This window comes from Mus pahari, chromosome 12 (assembly GCF_900095145.1).
Source record: "Mus pahari chromosome 12, PAHARI_EIJ_v1.1, whole genome shotgun sequence".
In the NCBI taxonomy this organism is placed as follows: Eukaryota; Metazoa; Chordata; class Mammalia; order Rodentia; family Muridae; genus Mus; species Mus pahari.
Genome location: NC_034601.1, coordinates 14,682,744 through 14,700,340, shown reverse-complemented (window position 1 = coordinate 14,700,340; position 17,597 = coordinate 14,682,744). Strand labels below are relative to the sequence as shown.

Genomic DNA, 17,597 nt, shown 5'->3' with positions numbered 1-17,597 from the left:
TGACCCATTTACCATCAACCTCTGTATTCCTCATCAAAAGGCAGGCTGCATGGTAGCATCCATGCTCAGTACCTGCTGTATGGGGTCTTGAAATGACAGCTCTATCCACTCCCAAACCCTGTGCCACATAGGTATCTATGACCCTTAAGACCCTCACTGACTGTCACCTGAGCCCTTAAAGTGATGGGGCCAGGGTTTTAGCTGTCCCCAAAACACACTTGACGAAGATTAAAACTGACAACTCTTCTGCAGTTAGAACACAGGAAACAAGCAGGGCCCAGACCCAGGTCCCTCCCAGTACAGCGTTGCTGGCAGTGACAAGACTCTCTCAGCTCACATACTTGGAGGTGCGGCCCTGAATTATGGCTAACGGTCCTGAACAAAGCATGGCATCCTGGGACGGCAGGCTGTTCCTGAAGTCTGCACACTGGGCCAACGAATCTTGCTTATCAGAAACCAGGTTCCTGAGAAAGCAAGAAAGAAACAGATGCTAGGAAAACCAGAAGACAGAAGGTCAGGAGAACAAACCCTGCCCGCCACACTGTAGCCCACCAGTGAAGTCACTGTCCTCCAAGACAGGTGCCCATTACTGGCATGCTTTCTGGTCACAAGTCTGAGAAATGAGGAGTGTCACTGAACATTTTAGCTACAAAGTCTTGGTTCTTTTTTTTTTTTTTTTTTTTTTTTAAGATTTATTTACTTTATGTAAGTACACTGTAGCTGTCTTTAAACATACCAGAAGAGGGCGTCGGATCTTATTACAGATAGTTGTGAGCCACCATGTGGTTGCTGGGATTTGAACTCATGACCTTCAGAAAGGCAGTCAGTGTTTCTACCCACTGAGCCATCTCACCAACCCCATAGTCTTGGTTCTTAATGTCTTAATGACTCCTGTATGAAATGTACTCTGAATGGCTGGCTCACAAAATGCTGTGTGAACTGGCCATGTTCCATCTGCTGAGCAACACCCACCATTTCTCCCACCATTTCAGGACCCTCTACGTAACTGTTAAGAAAATATTCTCCATAAAACAGAGGGCTATCTTTATGAATATATTCAAAACAAAAAGTGGATGCCTTTTCCTTTTTCTGAGTCTCTGAAAAGTCAAACTTGGGATCCTCTTGTCTCAGTTTCTTAAGTGCTATTGTTACAAGCATGTACCTGCTTGCCTGGCTTGCCTTTTCTTAAATGATCTTAAATGATGTTTGCCTCACTACAATCACACATTAATACATAATTATTTACAAATTGAAAAAATAGGTAGCAGAAATTTGTTTTGTTTTTTTAACTGAAAAATAAGTCTCAGTGTTGAATATAAACTTAACGCCTGGCAATTCTTAAGAGAAAAGGACCTGGGAGTAGCATGCTTTGGATCCGAAGGAATGGCTGGCACGCAGCTCATACACTGCATATATCGGGGTCAGAATCTCTAATGTGGGACACAAAGGTGACTCAAATGGATAAAATGCTATATAAAACAGATAAAATTGCTGCATGAACAGGAGAACTGACATTTGGATCTCTAGCACCCACGCAAAAGCCAGGTATGACAACCTGCTCATAATCTCAGTGTCCAAAAGCAGAGACAGAGGATGGGGGGTGGAGGGTGGGGAGAGAACTAGCTAAACTAGCCAAATCAGTAAGTTCCAGGTTCAATGAGCATCCCTGTCTTGGTAAATAAGAGGGAGAGCAATAGAGGAAGACACCAGACACCAACATATACCTATATACGTATCTACCCCCCACACACAAATATACATATACACACATGCACACATATATACATATATATACATGTATATATGCATATATATATATATGTATATATATATATATACATATATATGTGTATATGTATATGCACACACACCACACACACACATTTTTTAAAAACCTAATGTATACAGAAATTTTACAAATACAGGAAGCAGCTCCAAATTCCACACTAGTCAAAGGAAATAGAGAAATCACATCACCAGCTTGATTTTCTCAGTAAGTCTGAAAGACCATTTTGGTACAATTAAGTCCACAGAATTGACTACTGAGAAGGCTACCATGCTGGTGGTGGTTAAGGAGGCCTATCTATCAAGAACCACAAATGTTTCAGTATCTGTTCTGATAAAACTGGCTCCAGGAAATAATATAAAAGGCTAGTGCCCTTACTTTGAAGGGAGGGTAGCCTAGATTCACAGAACCCTACAGGGATGGTAGTGCATATACAGGAGTTGGTGAGAGTTCAAAAGAAACAAGGACAAGTAGGAATGACCTCATATGCCCTGGTGTGCAGTATAGAAACACTCACAGGGAACAGGACAGAGGGATACCTTCTTACCATGTGGAGAGGGATGGATTAAAGCAGTATGCTTTCCCATCAGACAAATTCATCACTGGGATTCCATGCTGTGTTAGCAAGATCTGTGACACCGTCATATCACTTCCTGGAGGATACCACAGGAATAAGTTCTAATCAGTAATCATGAATTCACTAATGGAGAAATCTGAACCCTAGCTCACTACTGATATATAATCTATATACCGGTGCTTGGTGCTTTAGACAAGCCATTCTGATAACCATCAGGATCTCTGTAACTCATTTTAGGGACCCATTTAATCATCCTCCCAGAAAGATGTCTCCCTGCTATGTAAGTACAGCTCTAGCTCACTGTAAGCTGTGCTTGAAGCCTTGTTCTCTATATGGGCTAAAGGGGCATGAACTATAGGGGATCAGACCAGGGACTCTGACCCGAAGGGAAGAGGAGTGCCCACCCATAAGGGTTACCTGACAAGATGGAGTGTAGAGATTCTTCTTTCACCACAACCACCTGTCTGTGAACATCCCTAAAGAGACAGGGAACAGCTTACTCTACACCCAAGTCAAAGGCATCAGAATGTCTCCACTTAACATCCTGGTCCCTGCCTATTTCCCCACCCTATTTTGCCCAAATCTACACGAGAAATTCCAGGCAGCAGATCCATTCAGTGACTCCCAACACCCACACCCACCCTGAGAAAAACAGGAGTGTAGCCACCCTCTGCTATAGGACATCTCATTACCAATGAGCACTGCTAACTGCTCTTGGGCCCACCGGTTATTTCTCTGCTGGGTCTCCGCCCAACCCCTATATAGACCAGAGGCCCCAGCCTGTGCTGCCTCTCACCAGACAGACAGTGTGGCTGCAGCAGTGAGTGCCATGACGTAGGGGCCCGTGCAGTGCAAAGTAGAGATTGGAGATGGAAGGAGGATGGGAGGGAGGAGACGGCGACCACAGGTAGAGAACACCGACAGCATCCTCTTTTCACAGGCAACACATACCACATCACTGCAAGGGAAGAGAAGGGGAAGGCGTCACAGGAGGCAGGTGAATGACGCAGAGCCTGCCTTCCTCCAGGGCCTTGGGGAGCCTCCTACACTTGCTATGAGCAGGTGCTGCTACTAGGGTGGCAAGGAAAGGACAATGCAAGGACAGGGGCAGGGGAGCAAGGCAGACAGCCTGCTTGAGCACTTACAAACAGGCTTCTGTTTCCCCTTGTTCACCCAAAGAGCTGCTCACACTGATAGTGACCAAGGAGTGCTGATACTTCACAAAACTACTCAACATGATGGTCACACAAAATATGTGCCTAACTCATCAGATAAAACCAGAGTGCCTAGGTGACAGACTCCTGGCTACAACTAGTCAGAAAAGTCCAGGCAAGGCCTCAGGGAACAGGCTGGGAGAAGAGTAGAGCACTAACTAGTACCAGCTGGTACAGGACCACCAGCTGAGCACTCTGGTTATCAGGGGCAGGACAGAAGAGGTGTCACTCCATGAGCAAGGAATGCTTCAGAAGAGCGCCCCTGATCAAGATGTGGTTCTCAAGGAAGCCTACTACAAGGAGGCCACTGTCTTTCAAGTATGGCTTCCAAGGCCAGGCCACTGGTGCATGGGTTACTCACACCCTAGCAGGACATATGGGGCCCCCTTTATTATGACTAACCCAATGATTCAGGGTACATATCTGTGAGGGCAATTTCCCCCTGCTTAAGAGTATTCCCAACTCTTCCACTCTAAGGACAGAGCACAAGCTAGATACTCATGTTTACAGATGTCTAAAGTATGACTAGAGAAAAACTTTGGATAGGACCTGGCTGCAGGGAGGGACTCTGATTTGACTGTGATCTACCTGATCATCTCTCATGATCAGGGCCTTCCTTTAGCCAGCTCCCAGTAATGAAGCTGTGACATGGGCTGCAACATTGGACAGGGAGGAGGGATCTTTGAAGGCTCGGCCTACACAGGAGAGGCTCCCATTCCTGCAGCTATACTGCTACAGGAGAGTCTGTGCCGTCATCCTAGGACTCCTGCTGGGACATGCCACTTGCCTTAGGACCAGAGACATACAATTGGTACCAACTGTTGTATCAAACACACGGGAAGCTAGGACTTAAAACTCAGTGATCTTGTACCAAGGGAAAATCCCAAGGAGGAAAAGAACTGTAGGATCTTTCAGGACCTAATACTATAAACTCACTTGGGTCCAAGGGAATCTGAAGATCTACCCAGCCAGACAGGTGACAGGCATGTGAATACACATGCCCTCAAGGCAGGCAACTAAGGATCCAACCAAAATTGTTTTCTGAGCAAACATTGTCACAAAGCCCTAGTAGAAATATCTGCTACATGGATGGCCATGAGAAATGATCAGACAGAACCCAGTCACATCATCAAAGAGAGCTTCCTCCCTGCTCCTGGGTCCCATTCAAAGTTTTCCTGTATTCATACTTTGAAAATAGGCAGTTGTAAACAAGAGGCCACTGGGTACCTGAGAGAAAGTACTGGTTGTCTTTTTTGAGTAAGCCAAGGATAGAATCCTTGTGCTGCTATAAGGTGGCACTGGGTGATTGCACTGAACTAAAACAATCCCCCACCCACAATCCCACCTCCCTAGCCAGCAGGGCTAGGACTTGCATCACCATCTGTCCATCCTACCCAGGACATTGGGTGAAAATCCAGGGTCAAGGGAAAGCACCTGCACAGCCAGGGAAAAGCAGGCAGACCTAAGGCAGGGATCTTGCTAGACTGGGTAACCCCCAGGCTTAAAGTCTGCCTGCGATGGTATGAGGCAAGGACACAATAGGGACTGAAGAGGTGAATCAATGTTCAGAAGGCACCGAGGAGCCTCGCCTGGAGCTATTCTCTTCTCAAAGGTTACGTTCCATAACTGCCGGTGCTATCCATCATGGCCCTTACCAGCTGCCGGCAGCAGTGAGGATGCGGCTGCTGAGCACTGTCTCCCACTCCTTCCCTTCACGGTTGCACTTCAGGCGACTCAGCCTTATCCCCCCAACAGTGGTCACTTCATTCTCCACCTCAATGTACATGGAGGGATCAGAGCTCACCTGGATGGAGGAAAGCAACACATGACCTCAGTAGCAGTGGACCCGTTCATGTGGTAGTTCCTGGAGCTGCAGGACACTCAGGGACTGTATGACAACCTGGGCTCTGAGGCGGGGCAAAGTCAACAAAGAGGCAGACTAGCTGACTGGCCACAAGAGAAGGATAACAGGGCCTGGGGGATGTCATCTCACAGAGGTGTAACTTGCCCAAGACTACAGCCTTGGACTTGGGAGTAAGTCTCAGACTTGAAGGATTACCAAAGACTGCTATATTTGATAAGAGAGGAAAGTATAAAAACCCCAATGTGCTCTCCACATTAACAAACTTCCCTATGTAATACTATGGCATTACATAACTCATATTATCATGGTCTAGCTCAATGCCTGGCATGAAATGGACTCAGCTTTATACATATCTATAGATCTGATCTGTAGAAGCTGGGTTTCTGTATGGAAACCCAGGCAGAACAGTTGACAACTTTTCATGAGTGCAAGTGGTGAACTGGAGAGGAGGCTGGTTAAAAGAAAGGAGCTCCATTCTCTCTAGACACCAGAAACCAAGGATGGCGCCAATGTGGTACAGAGAGCTGAAGACACCTGGGGACACATATGCACATGCACACATGAGCAAGCCACCATGTGGGTGCTACTCTTCCCTTCAATCTGCTCAACCCTTCCTCAGCATGATCCACACACACTTATGGCTGGAAGAGATGGTGCCTACCATCAAGCACCCCAACACACCAGCTCAGGCCTCTCACACCATGTGGCCAGAAGAAAATGATATATACAGAGTCCACAAAGGCTGTCCAAAGAGACAAGCTAGCTAGATGCAAAGTTGTGCAGTGAAATGATAGTTGAGTGGAAAGCCCTCATAATGGGAGAAGCATGGGCACAGATGCTGGCCATTTGCATCTAAGGGATTATTTAGTCTTAACACTGTTTGAATAATTTCATGGTTCTAAGACTAGTGGTTTAAAGCATGTGTCGCTCTTACAGAGGACCTGGTTCAACTCCCAGCACCCACATGGCCGCTCACAACCATGTGTAACTTCAATTCCGGAGGACCCAATGCTTTCTTCTGACCTCTGAGGGCAACAATGCATGTGGTATACATGCATAGGCAAAATATTCATACACATAAAATGAAAATAAGATAAATTAAAAAGAAACATAAGAAAGAATGTATTATTATAAGCCAGGTCCTGAGAGCCAGATAGGACAGTGAGACTAGGGCAGAACACAGACACATGTGCCATGGGCACCCAGCCTGACACTGCCAAAGGGGTGGAAGGCATGCAAGAGGCTTCTCAGAGTACGCACGAGTAAGGTCTTGAAAGAGTTGGTATCCAGAATTGATGGTAAGGGCAGCCCTGGCTGTTGAGACTTAGAAGCAAACTAGAGAGAGGAAGAGACATGAGGGTAGGGATAGGAGGCTAGCAGTCTACCCCAGTCAGCTAGTATCCCTCCAGAAGAAGATGGAGAGCCACTGGAAATGAGTCCCCAAGGTATAGCAAGATGGGACCTATATTAGGGGAGAGAAAATGTATGCTCTTGTGAGGGAGTGGTAGGGGTCTCAGTCCTTACCTGGAGGGTGAACGCTCTCTGTGGGCCTGGAATTGGCAGCTTCAGTGCAAGTGCTGGTGCAGACAGACACATGGCTTCCTTCTCTGTAGACAGGGCAGCTGGAGACTAAAAGAGCCAGAAATAACCCTGAGCTCCACCTAAACACTACAGGGGTAGCATTAGGGAAAGTAAGTGACCCATAGGTAAGGACCTAAGGTGAGGCTGGGCCTGTTCCCAAGGCATGTCCACCTAGTCTGGAAGGCAGAAAGCACAAGGGAATGCTACAAGGATCCCCACCTGACAGATGAGGGGGCTGACATCAGGGGACCAGTTCTGGTGTAGCTATTTCCTCTGAGTGCCATCTCGCCATCATGGAGCAGAGACTGCTGTGGTGACCTACAGAATATGTTGGCCCCACGTCATGGCAACGAAATAAGCAAAACAATACAGTGATAGCTGGGTCTACAGTACCAAAAATAGGGCTGCAAACATTCCCTCAATGAAGTTGGGGGGGGGGGTTACTAGACTCTCACCTGACATTCCAGACAACATTCCCTCCCACCACCAGGCTGCACTTGGTCTTAAGAAATGGATTAGAATACTAGGAGGCAGAAGCTTAACTGAGGGTGGGACTCCAGTAATACAGTTTATATAATCTGTCACCTAGGCTAGGGGTGGGACTTTCCAGTGGAGTGCTTTTGAATTTATACACTCTTTGCTCATGCTCCTTAAGTAACCCAAACTGGACTTAGATGGAATCGTTTCTTTGATTTGTTAGTACCCCGTATGAAGTAAATGGGCACTTCATTTTTGCCTCCCAGAAAAAGGCCTAACAGATCTACTCAAGGCTATGAGTGGCAGGCAGGACTGAAGGAGCACAGCCTACAAAAGGAATGGTATGTAAGCCTCTCACACTAGTAAGACACCCTCCACACACAAGGGCCTCCCAAGGAGGCAGGGTGGGGCAGGCAAGACAGTCCATAGGCCTCACCTGGACGGACAGAGACATGGGTAAAAGACGTGAATCCTTCCTAGGGCGACCTTTCTTCTTCTTTTCCACCGTCTCTACCTCAAGCTCAAGTTTGCGCTTGGACAGTGAAGAGGGCTTGGCCAGGTGGACCTTCTCGTCACTGTCACTGCTGCTCTCCAGTTCCCGGGACCTCAGCTCCTTGACGAGGTTCTGCTCTTTCAACCTGAAATCAAAGACATCTCTAACTCTGTCTACAAAGCCATTCATTCTATGATCTCTCTCTCTCTCTCTCTCTCTCTCTCTCTCTCTCTCTCTCTCTCTCTCTCTCTCTGTTTGTTTTTTTTTAGATTTTTATTTATTTTGTTTTATGTGTATGGATGTTTAGCCTACATGTGTATCTATGTATCATGTGTGTGCCTGGTGCCCTCCAGGTCAAAAGAGGGTGCCAGACTCCCTAGAACTGGAGTTAAGAGTTATAAGAAGCCATCCTGTGGGTGTTGGGAATTGGACATAGGTCCTATATAATAACAAGAGCTGTTAACCCTAAGCCATCTCTCTAACCCCTATACTTTTTGTAAAAATCCACTCTTCTCATGAGTTTATAAACAGTGTAAAGAGAGGGCTGCTGGTTTCTACTTCAACAATGAGCATGATAGGTGATGTTAAATAACAATAGATAGCTGAAAAACTGAAAGTGTCAGTTATGTATGTGGTAGGCACTGAGTATGGGCAAGCTTGAGTGAAAACTGTTGAAGCTAATGACAGAAGGGTTCCCACACATTCATTTTTTACTTCTAAGGTCCCTTCAAGGTTTTCAGTCAAAGATGGAGAAATTTCCCATAACTTAGGAGAAAGCAACCAGTTTGAAACACAGTCCTTCCATTCTCCAAAACAATGTTCTGTCCTCAGAAAAACTACTCTACCAGGGCCTTGCTCACTGCCAGTGGGACAAGCAAGTAACCATCTCCAGACCCCTCTAGTGCCTGCTCACCATACTATGGAACTCATTTAAAGGAGGATCCATAGTCCCATGGACTGTACTAGGGATTCTGGTGCCATAACAAAAGGGAAAGGGAATCACAAGATTATAGAAGGAGCACAGAATTCAGGCAGCTGCCCACTGGACAGACAGGGAAAGAGGCTCTAGGGAGATCCATGTACTTTTTTTGCTTAACCATTTCAGACAATCGAGTTCCTGCTTCTTTTCCTTCTCCAAGATAAAATCTCAGAGGGCCTTTTCTTCAACAGACAGAACTCTTTGGAGAGACTTTCGAATCCTAAAGTGTAAGGTACAGCTCCAATGTCAGGAAGCAATCAGTTTTCCTTTCTTTGTCTGAACTATCCAATTCCCTGAAAGACCCCAAACCAGCCAATTCTAGGGGTGGGGGAGGGGGGAATCCAACCTACTAATAAACACACAGAACGTCTGATTTTCCAGACGAAGGTGAATTCCATCTCTGGGTTTTGCACTAATGAATCTGTCTAGAAGCAGTCATTAAAAGTCTCCCAACCAAAATAAACAAAAGGGCCAAATGGTTTTGTGTAGAGTTCTATCAGACCTTCAAAGAAAACCTAATGCCAATATTCCTCAAACTATTCCACAAAATAAAAACAGAAGGAATACTACCTAATTCATTCTATGAAGTCACAGTTATTTACTCTGGTACCTAAACCACACAAAGACTCAATAAAGAATGAGAACTTCAGACCAATTTCCCTTATGAATATCGATGCAAAAATACTCAACAAATTTCTCTTGCCTTTTCCTTTCTGCCACCAGAAACCGGGGGCCACATGAGCCATGGACACAGTGCCACAAGTGCCCAGGAGGCAGCAGGAACGCTGGAAGCATGCATCACCACCAGATCAACTTTGACAAATATCATCCAGGTTACTTTGGGAAAGTTGGTATGAGTCATTACCACTTGAAGAGGAACCAGAGCTTCTGCCCAACTGTCAACCTGGATAAACTGTGGACCTTGGTTAGTGAGCAGATGCAGGTCAATGCAGCAAAAAACATACCTAGAGCTGCTCCATCCTTGATGTTGTTCAATCAGGCTACTACAAAGTTCTGGGCAAGGGAAAGCTCCCTAAGCAACCTATTATATCGCGAAGGCCAAATTCTTCAGCGGAAGAGCCAAAGAGAAGATTAAGGGTGTTGAAGGTGCCTGTGTTCTGGTGGCTTAAAAGTCATGCCGGAGGTTAATTAAATGCTAACATTTTCCATGAAAAAAAAAAAAATTCTCATGAACTGAATCCAAGAATACATCAAAACAATCATTCACCACGGTCAAGTAGGCTTCATCCCTAGGATGCACGGATGGTTCAATATATGAAAATCCATCAGTATAATCCACTTCATAAACAAACTCAAAGAAAAAAATTTCACATGATCATCTCATTAGATGCTGAAAAAAGCCTTCAACAAAATACAACATCCTTTCATGTTAAAAGTCTTGAATCGATCAGGAATTCAAGGCATATGCCTAAACATAATTAAAAGCAATATACAGAAAACCAACAGCCAACATCAAATTAAATGGAGAGAAACCTGAAGCAATCCCACTAAAATCAGGGACTAGACAAGGCTGCCCACTCTCTCCCTATTTATTCAATATAGTACCCGAGGTTCTAGCCATAGGAATTAGACAACAAAAGGAGATCAAAGGGATACAAATCAGAAAGGAAGAAGTCAAGGTGTCCACTCTTTGTGGATGATAAGATAGTATACAGAAGCGACCCCAAAACTTGAACCAGAAATCTCCTACAGCTGACAAAAACTTCAGCAAAGTAGCTGGATACAAAATTAACTCAAACAGACCAGTAGCCTCTCTCTACAAAGGATAAACGGGCTGAGAAAGAAAATAAGGAAGCAACACCCTTCACAATAGTCACAAATAATATAGAGTATCTTGGCGTAACTCTAACCAAGCAAGTGAAAGATGACAAGAACTTCAAGTCTCTGAAGAAAGTTCCCAGCAATAGAATAAGAAGCAGTTACCACCTATCTTAGAAAATGAAAACTAGGTGAAGTTCCTACCTGTGAACTTGCTAGGCATGTTTGGGTTGAATGGCATACTAGGTCTCAAACCCAGGACAAATGGCTGAATATCCACTAATAATCAATCAAAGCAGACCTGGCTGCTAGGTTCTCCCAGCATCCCTCAGTCCTTGTTATAGGTCCTCCTGGCCGGGACATCCCAACCCCTACCCTAAACTGCTCCAGTCCAGATACTGGGCTGGGCTTCCCACCCCACAGCTCCCTCCTCTATTAATCTAGCCATACTGGTTACCTGCCAGTATTTACCTTTGCCTCGTAGCTGCGCCCTAGTTCCCCTCTCTACCCCCTACCTTCCCATCCCCCACCTCTCCTCACTTGACTCAGGATCATGTCCACTCTGAACTCTTGAGGATGTTTCTACCTCTAGTTGTGCTTTAGCTACAGTAAACTTCCTCCTCCACCATAACTGGAAGCGGCCGTGTCCTTTCCTTTTATTTTTTTCATTCATCTGGTGTCAAAACCTACCTGGGCGGGGCCAAACTGCTAGATGAGGTACCCACTAACATGGCATATCCTTTAATCAGGAATAAAATAACATGTCAGATTACTCTTGCTTTGTTCTTGTTGGTTCACCAGCTCCTTCCAGGCTACTCTAGCACAGTTCAGTGAGAACTCTACAACTGTGAGCCCAAATAAATCATTCCTCTCTCAAAAAGCAGTCCCCATCAAAAAGTCATCTCACTTATAATAGAAAAAGACATTACCCTTCCTACGGAACTTCGTGGGTGAATGGAAATACTTAAAGTACAAAGAAAAGAAAAGAAAAGAAAAGAAAAGAAAAGAAAAGAAAGGAAAGGAAAGGAAAGGAAAGGAAAGGAAAGGAAAGGAAAGGAAAGGAAAGGAAAGGAAAGGAAAGGAAAGGAANAAGGAAAGGAAAGGAAAGGAAAGGAAAGGAAAGGAAAGGAAAGGAAAGGAAAGGAAAGGAAAGGAAAGGAAAGGAAAGGAAAGGAAAGGAAAGGAAAAGAAAAGAAAAGAAAGGAAAAGAAAAAGAAAGAAAACAAAACAAAACAAAACAAAACACAGGTGCTGTGGGGGGGTTGAGTAGAAGTATTGAATGAATCTAAGAGTATGGAACCAACTTGGAAAATAAAGTATGTGCCATCTAAAACAAACATACAATCTAGGAATCCACAGAGCTATGCACAGTGGTACTTAACTGTGATGCCAGTCTTCAAGAGGCTGAGGCAAGATGACAGGGAGTTCCAGGCCAGTTAAACCCCATTCCACAAGACAAAAAAGAAAAATAAGAGGGCTGGAGAGATAAGTCAGTATAGTTTACTATGCAAGCAGGAAAACCTGGGCTCCCTGGGGAGATAGCACAGAAGGTAAGTGTGCTTTCTGTGTAGCACAAGACCTGGTCTAAATTCTCTGAATCCACATAAGATGCCCAGGACTGGGATAGGGGACAGGACTTGGAAACAGATGGATCCTGAGAGTTCTCTGGTCAGTCAGTCTATCCAAAACAACGTATAAAAGAGGATTCTTCAGGATTCCAATGGAGACTGAAGACAGGCAGCTCTCAAGAGTCCTCCAGGACTCTAGCACCAGACCTGCAACCTCATGGACAGAGCTATCAGATTCTTGGCATGAGACAGACATGGTAATACACACATATATATATCCACTCATTATATCAGGTCTGCTCCTTTAGAGAATCCTGAGTACAATAAGTAACAAATTTTTCTTATTTAATCACAAAAAGAGCAGTAAAAAGCCTCATCAACAGAAGGAATTATAAGGAATATAGTATCAGAATATAAAGAGAAATGAACACTCACTCAGACCTAAGACAAACTAATAAAAATGCCCAGTGGAATACACAAGATGTTTGTGGACACTGTGAAAATGCCAAATTATAAGCATAGAATTCCATTCCAGAAGCATTTAAAAAATATTTTCAATATATTCACAGCAGAAAATTCACCATACTTCAAGAGATATCCAGATACATGAGACATATAGAGAATACCAAACAGACAAGGACAAGAAAATCCCACACCACATTATAATTGAAAGACTAAGTACAGACATGATAGAAAGTACTAAAAGCTGCAAAAGAGGGGTGCCTAGTCACACATAAATGTAGACAGGCCCACATTTATACAAATTATCTCAACAGAACAACAAAAGATATCTTAACAGAAATTTTAAATGACAGGTCTTGAAAAGACGTTTTACAGTTCTAAAAGAAAATTATATCAACAAAGATGACTACATCCAGCTAAACTGTCACAACTAAAGGAGAAAGAAAAATGTTCCATGATAAAAGCTTAAGGAATTTGTGAGCACTAAGCCCTATAGTATCCTTCTACAGAGGATACTGGAAGGAATTCTGCAAACTAAAGAAAATGATAAATACATCCAAAAAGTTGTAGAAAAACAATTAATAAAGCTAAAGCAATAGTCAAGAAAAACAAGATTAGGAAAACATCAAGTACTACAGAGTCAGCAAAATAACAAGAATTAACACATACCTTTTGATAATAACTGAGTATTAATTAATGATCTCAATTCCCCCAAAAGACACAGACAAACAGACTGGGCTAAAAACAGGACCCACGTACTTGCTGACTCCGAGACACACACTTCATCATCATTACCTTGGACTGAAAGGATAGAAAAAGTGATTCCAAAAACTGGAGCTAGACAACACAAGGCATCACTACTCTAACATCTAACAAAACAGACTTCAAATGAAACCTAGTCAGAAGTGATGAAACAATTTCTTCATATTGATTAGGGATACAAGCTATCAAGAGGACATTACAATTTTTAAGCATGCACACACCAAATACAGGTGTACTCAATAGCCTGAAAGCCCAGGTAAACTGAGACCCTCCTGACAGGAAAGCCAATTTGACTAATAACACCTGTAGATGCTTCAGGTAAGAAAATCCACAAACCAAACCCACTGGTATCTACCATTTCAAGACTGTAGCAGAACTGAACTGCAGATGTAATCTTCCATACCCCAAAGTCCCCTCCCCTTTCCTACCCTAAAAAACCCCAAGACCCCCACAGCAAATGTGCAGTCTCCACTTCAGTTGTTCTGATTAAAGAGCAATTCTGCTTCTGCAGATACTTGTCTGTCTTTTATCCATCAATCCTAATCTAACAAAGGTTACCAAGACAGATAGATCACCCAGACCATAAACAAGCACATGAAAAACTCACAGAAAAACATCAAAATTAAATGACACTGTTAAGTTTCAAACCCCAGACAAGTGGCTGAGATGCTTATTTAACATGATCAAAGCCTCCAGGTTCTTCACCCAGAATCAATCAAGTCCCTCAGACCCCACCCTCTTCCCTGAACCCTCCAACCCAGGGGCAGGGCTGCCCTACCCCTAGAGGTTCTTCCATAAATAATCCAGACATTTTGGTTACCGGCCTCTTGTGCTTTTGGCCTCCTGGCTGCAGCACCTGGTTCCCCTCTCTCTTTTCTTCTCCCCCTATACCCACAAGGCTCAGGGTACTGACCACTCTGGGCTCTCCCAGAAGTGTCTGCCTCTGGCTGTGCTCTCCCACATCCACAGAATAAACTTTCTCCTCCACCACAAGTCTTTTTTATTTCTTTTTTTCATTCAAACATCGTGGATCAAATGTACCTAAAAACATCTACAAAATCTTCCACACCAACACCTCTGTATTGTTTAACTGTAACTGTCTAGATCATGGTATGAGAACATGTTGGTAGGAGGCTGCCTTCATTGTATGGACCACTGTGTGTGCTGGGCGTGGGGGGCAGCATTCCCTAGGCAGGACTGAGTGTGATAGAAGAAAGGCTAGCAGAGAACAAGCAAGGACACGTGTGTTTCTTCTCTTTCTACTCTTGACTGTGAATGTGCCAACTTAATCTCCTGCCTTGACTTTACCTCAGGAATGGACTGTAACCTAGAGTTACGTAAGTCAAATAAACTTTCTCCCCTAAGTTGTTTCCTCAGAGCATCTGTTCCAGCAACAGAAATAAAACAAGTGTAGAGTGCACATTCTTCTTAGCCTCCCCTCAAGTTTTTACTAAACAGATCATGAGCTGGAACAAAAAAAAGTTTGGTAAATATCAGAAAACTGAAACATCCTCTTATCTTGATCTGACCACAAACAGGTAAATCGAGAAATCAAGGAACTACAAAAATACACAAACTTACTGATATTAATAAATTATTAAGTGACAAGTGAGTCCATAAAAAAAAATTCATTGCTTTTAATGAAAATGAAATCACAGCATACCAAAGCCTATATAAATAACAGTATTATTTAGAGGAAAGTTTATAGCAACAAGTAGCTACATTATAAAAAATAAAGGAAACCTCAAATGAACAATGTGCCTCAGGGCTTGGGGAAAAATGAGGATGGACAAACTCCCAAATCAGCAGACAGAAATAATTAATATCATCATAGCAGTAAGTAATGAAAAGAAACTACAGGAAAAAACTAAAGACAAACAAGATTGACAAACTCTCAGCTAAACCAATAAGAGAACACCCAATCAGTGAAAGGGAGGAGAACAGGGAGCCATGACAACAGACACCAATGAGATCCAAAAAGGCACTAGGACATAAAACTGGGAAATCTCAAAGAAATAGATGGATTTCTAGCTACATAAGCCAAGATGAGACAAATAACAGATCAATGATAAGCGATGAGATTAAAGCAGTAATAAAAATAAATCTCCCAAGTAATAATGAAAGTCCAGGCGCAGAGAAAATTTCACAGTTCTGCACAATTATACCAGACATGGGGCTAACAATTTGGATCAATCAACAGGTAAAAAATACTTGTCACCAATCCTGAAATCCTGAATTCAATCCCCTGACACTCATAGAATACAAGAATCTATCCCTGAACTTTACATGCATAAGGAGGCATACACATGTCCATGCTAACAGTCATACTATACACTAGATAGATAAATCACTACAATAAATGGATTTATTAAACTACCCTGAGACTCGACATCACCCTAGTCAGATATCAGGAAAACAAATAATAAAATAAAATGGTGAGAATATGAAAAAAAGTAACCTTTTTCTCTGTTTGTTTGAATGTAAACTGGTACAGCCACTATGAAAATCAGTCAACTACCACATAACTCAGATATACCACTCTTGGGCACAGATCGAAAGGACCACAGGAAGGCTTACACATCCATGTTTACTTATGCTCTATGATAAAAAGAGATCAACCCAGATATTTAAGGACTGCTGAATCCTGTTTCATATATACAACGGCATTTAACCCAACTGTAAAGAAAAATGAAATTTCAAAATGTACAAGAAAATGGAACTAGAAAATAGTATATATTAAGTGAGACAAGGTGGTCTCACAGTAACCACTTCTCTCTCAAATGCAGATCCTAGCTTTTAATTTTCATATATCTGTATTCATGTGAGAATGAGTGTGGAGTCTAAGAAAGAAGACCGTGGAAGGAGAAAAAAAAAGGTATAAAGATAGGAGGAGGGAAGCACAATCCATGTGACAGGAATGTAGAAGAGGGATACAAGGAGTCAAAAGGTTAAGTAAGACGCAAGCAGAGACGGGAGAAGAGGTGCAGGACCAATCAAAATTAAGGGTGTATGAAGAAGCCATAAGGAGACCTAATACTTGGTAAGCTAATGAAGTTTTAAAAAGAAGAGTAAATGGAGGCAAGAGTGGATGAAACTGTTCCCAGAAGCCACCAGTTATTAAATAAAAAGACTTCGTGTCAGGACTACTTCCTTACAAGACATTGTTTAGGGAGGCTTGAGAGCCCCAAAACAATATAAGCAATTGCACTAAGGTTGATTGCCCACTAGAGCTAGATGGTAAAGCCCTATTGCCAAAGATACCACATGCTCTGAAGACATGGAAAAATCAAGCTAGAACTAGAATGGCCCTGTTTTCCTTGCTGGCTAGTCCTCACAGTGCCAGGAGGATGGGCCAGAACTGTCATCAACAATCTTACTAAGCTGTGAACCTTCATGCTGCGTGTAAACTGACTGATCAAGCAGGATGTGCCCACTGGTATAACAGTGGCAAGCCTGCCATGTTTGTTTGTTTGTTTGTTTTTCACTCTTTTACAACAGATTTTATTGGTCGAGGAGCAGAGTACACAGGCATTCCAATTCTTATCACACACAAACAAAAAGAGCCATATATTGTGCTCACATACCCAAACTGAAGAGTCAAATTGTTCTCATATACTTGAATGAAGAGTATATGTATTGTTTTCTTTGAACTTATTCCAGTGGTATTCCAGCCTCAAACTTGGCAAGTTTCCCTAAGACCTCTCATAACAACCAAATGCTCATTAATACTCAATTCCACCAATTCACAATTTTATGCCACACACAAAACACATTCAAAATCTCCATCTTTCACAGCACATTATCAGAACTGTTAGGAAAATGGACTGCCATGGCCACAGGCATCACAGTTCTAACAGGGCAAGGACCAATGACTGGCTTTCTTACAAAATGGTTCTACTAGAAACACAGGACCAGATATAAGTGAAAATATTCCAGACACAAATGGACAACTGAGACTCCAAATTGCTATTTTAGTATGCTTTGTATTGTATGATAAAAAACTAGCCCCTCTAAGAAATGTTATGGTGATATATATATATATATATATATATATA

The 17,597-nt window shown here is 43.0% G+C and overlaps 1 protein-coding gene across 3 annotated transcripts in view; it reads right to left on the bottom strand.

Moving 5' to 3' along the window:
• LOC110330006 (protein HIRA) overlaps positions 1 to 17,597 on the bottom strand; it is an 89,492-nt gene that overhangs the window by 14,893 nt on the left and 57,002 nt on the right. For all 3 annotated transcript variants that reach the window (XM_021209940.2, XM_029544343.1, XM_029544344.1), the window contains 7 exons: positions 7,936 to 8,137; positions 6,966 to 7,070; positions 5,233 to 5,381; positions 3,160 to 3,321; positions 2,781 to 2,839; positions 2,334 to 2,439; positions 342 to 464 (listed from right to left, as the gene is read on the bottom strand). In XM_021209940.2, the coding sequence (XP_021065599.1) occupies positions 342 to 464; positions 2,334 to 2,439; positions 2,781 to 2,839; positions 3,160 to 3,321; positions 5,233 to 5,381; positions 6,966 to 7,070; positions 7,936 to 8,137 (906 nt within the window). The remainder of the gene's footprint in view (positions 1 to 341; positions 465 to 2,333; positions 2,440 to 2,780; positions 2,840 to 3,159; positions 3,322 to 5,232; positions 5,382 to 6,965; positions 7,071 to 7,935; positions 8,138 to 17,597) is intronic.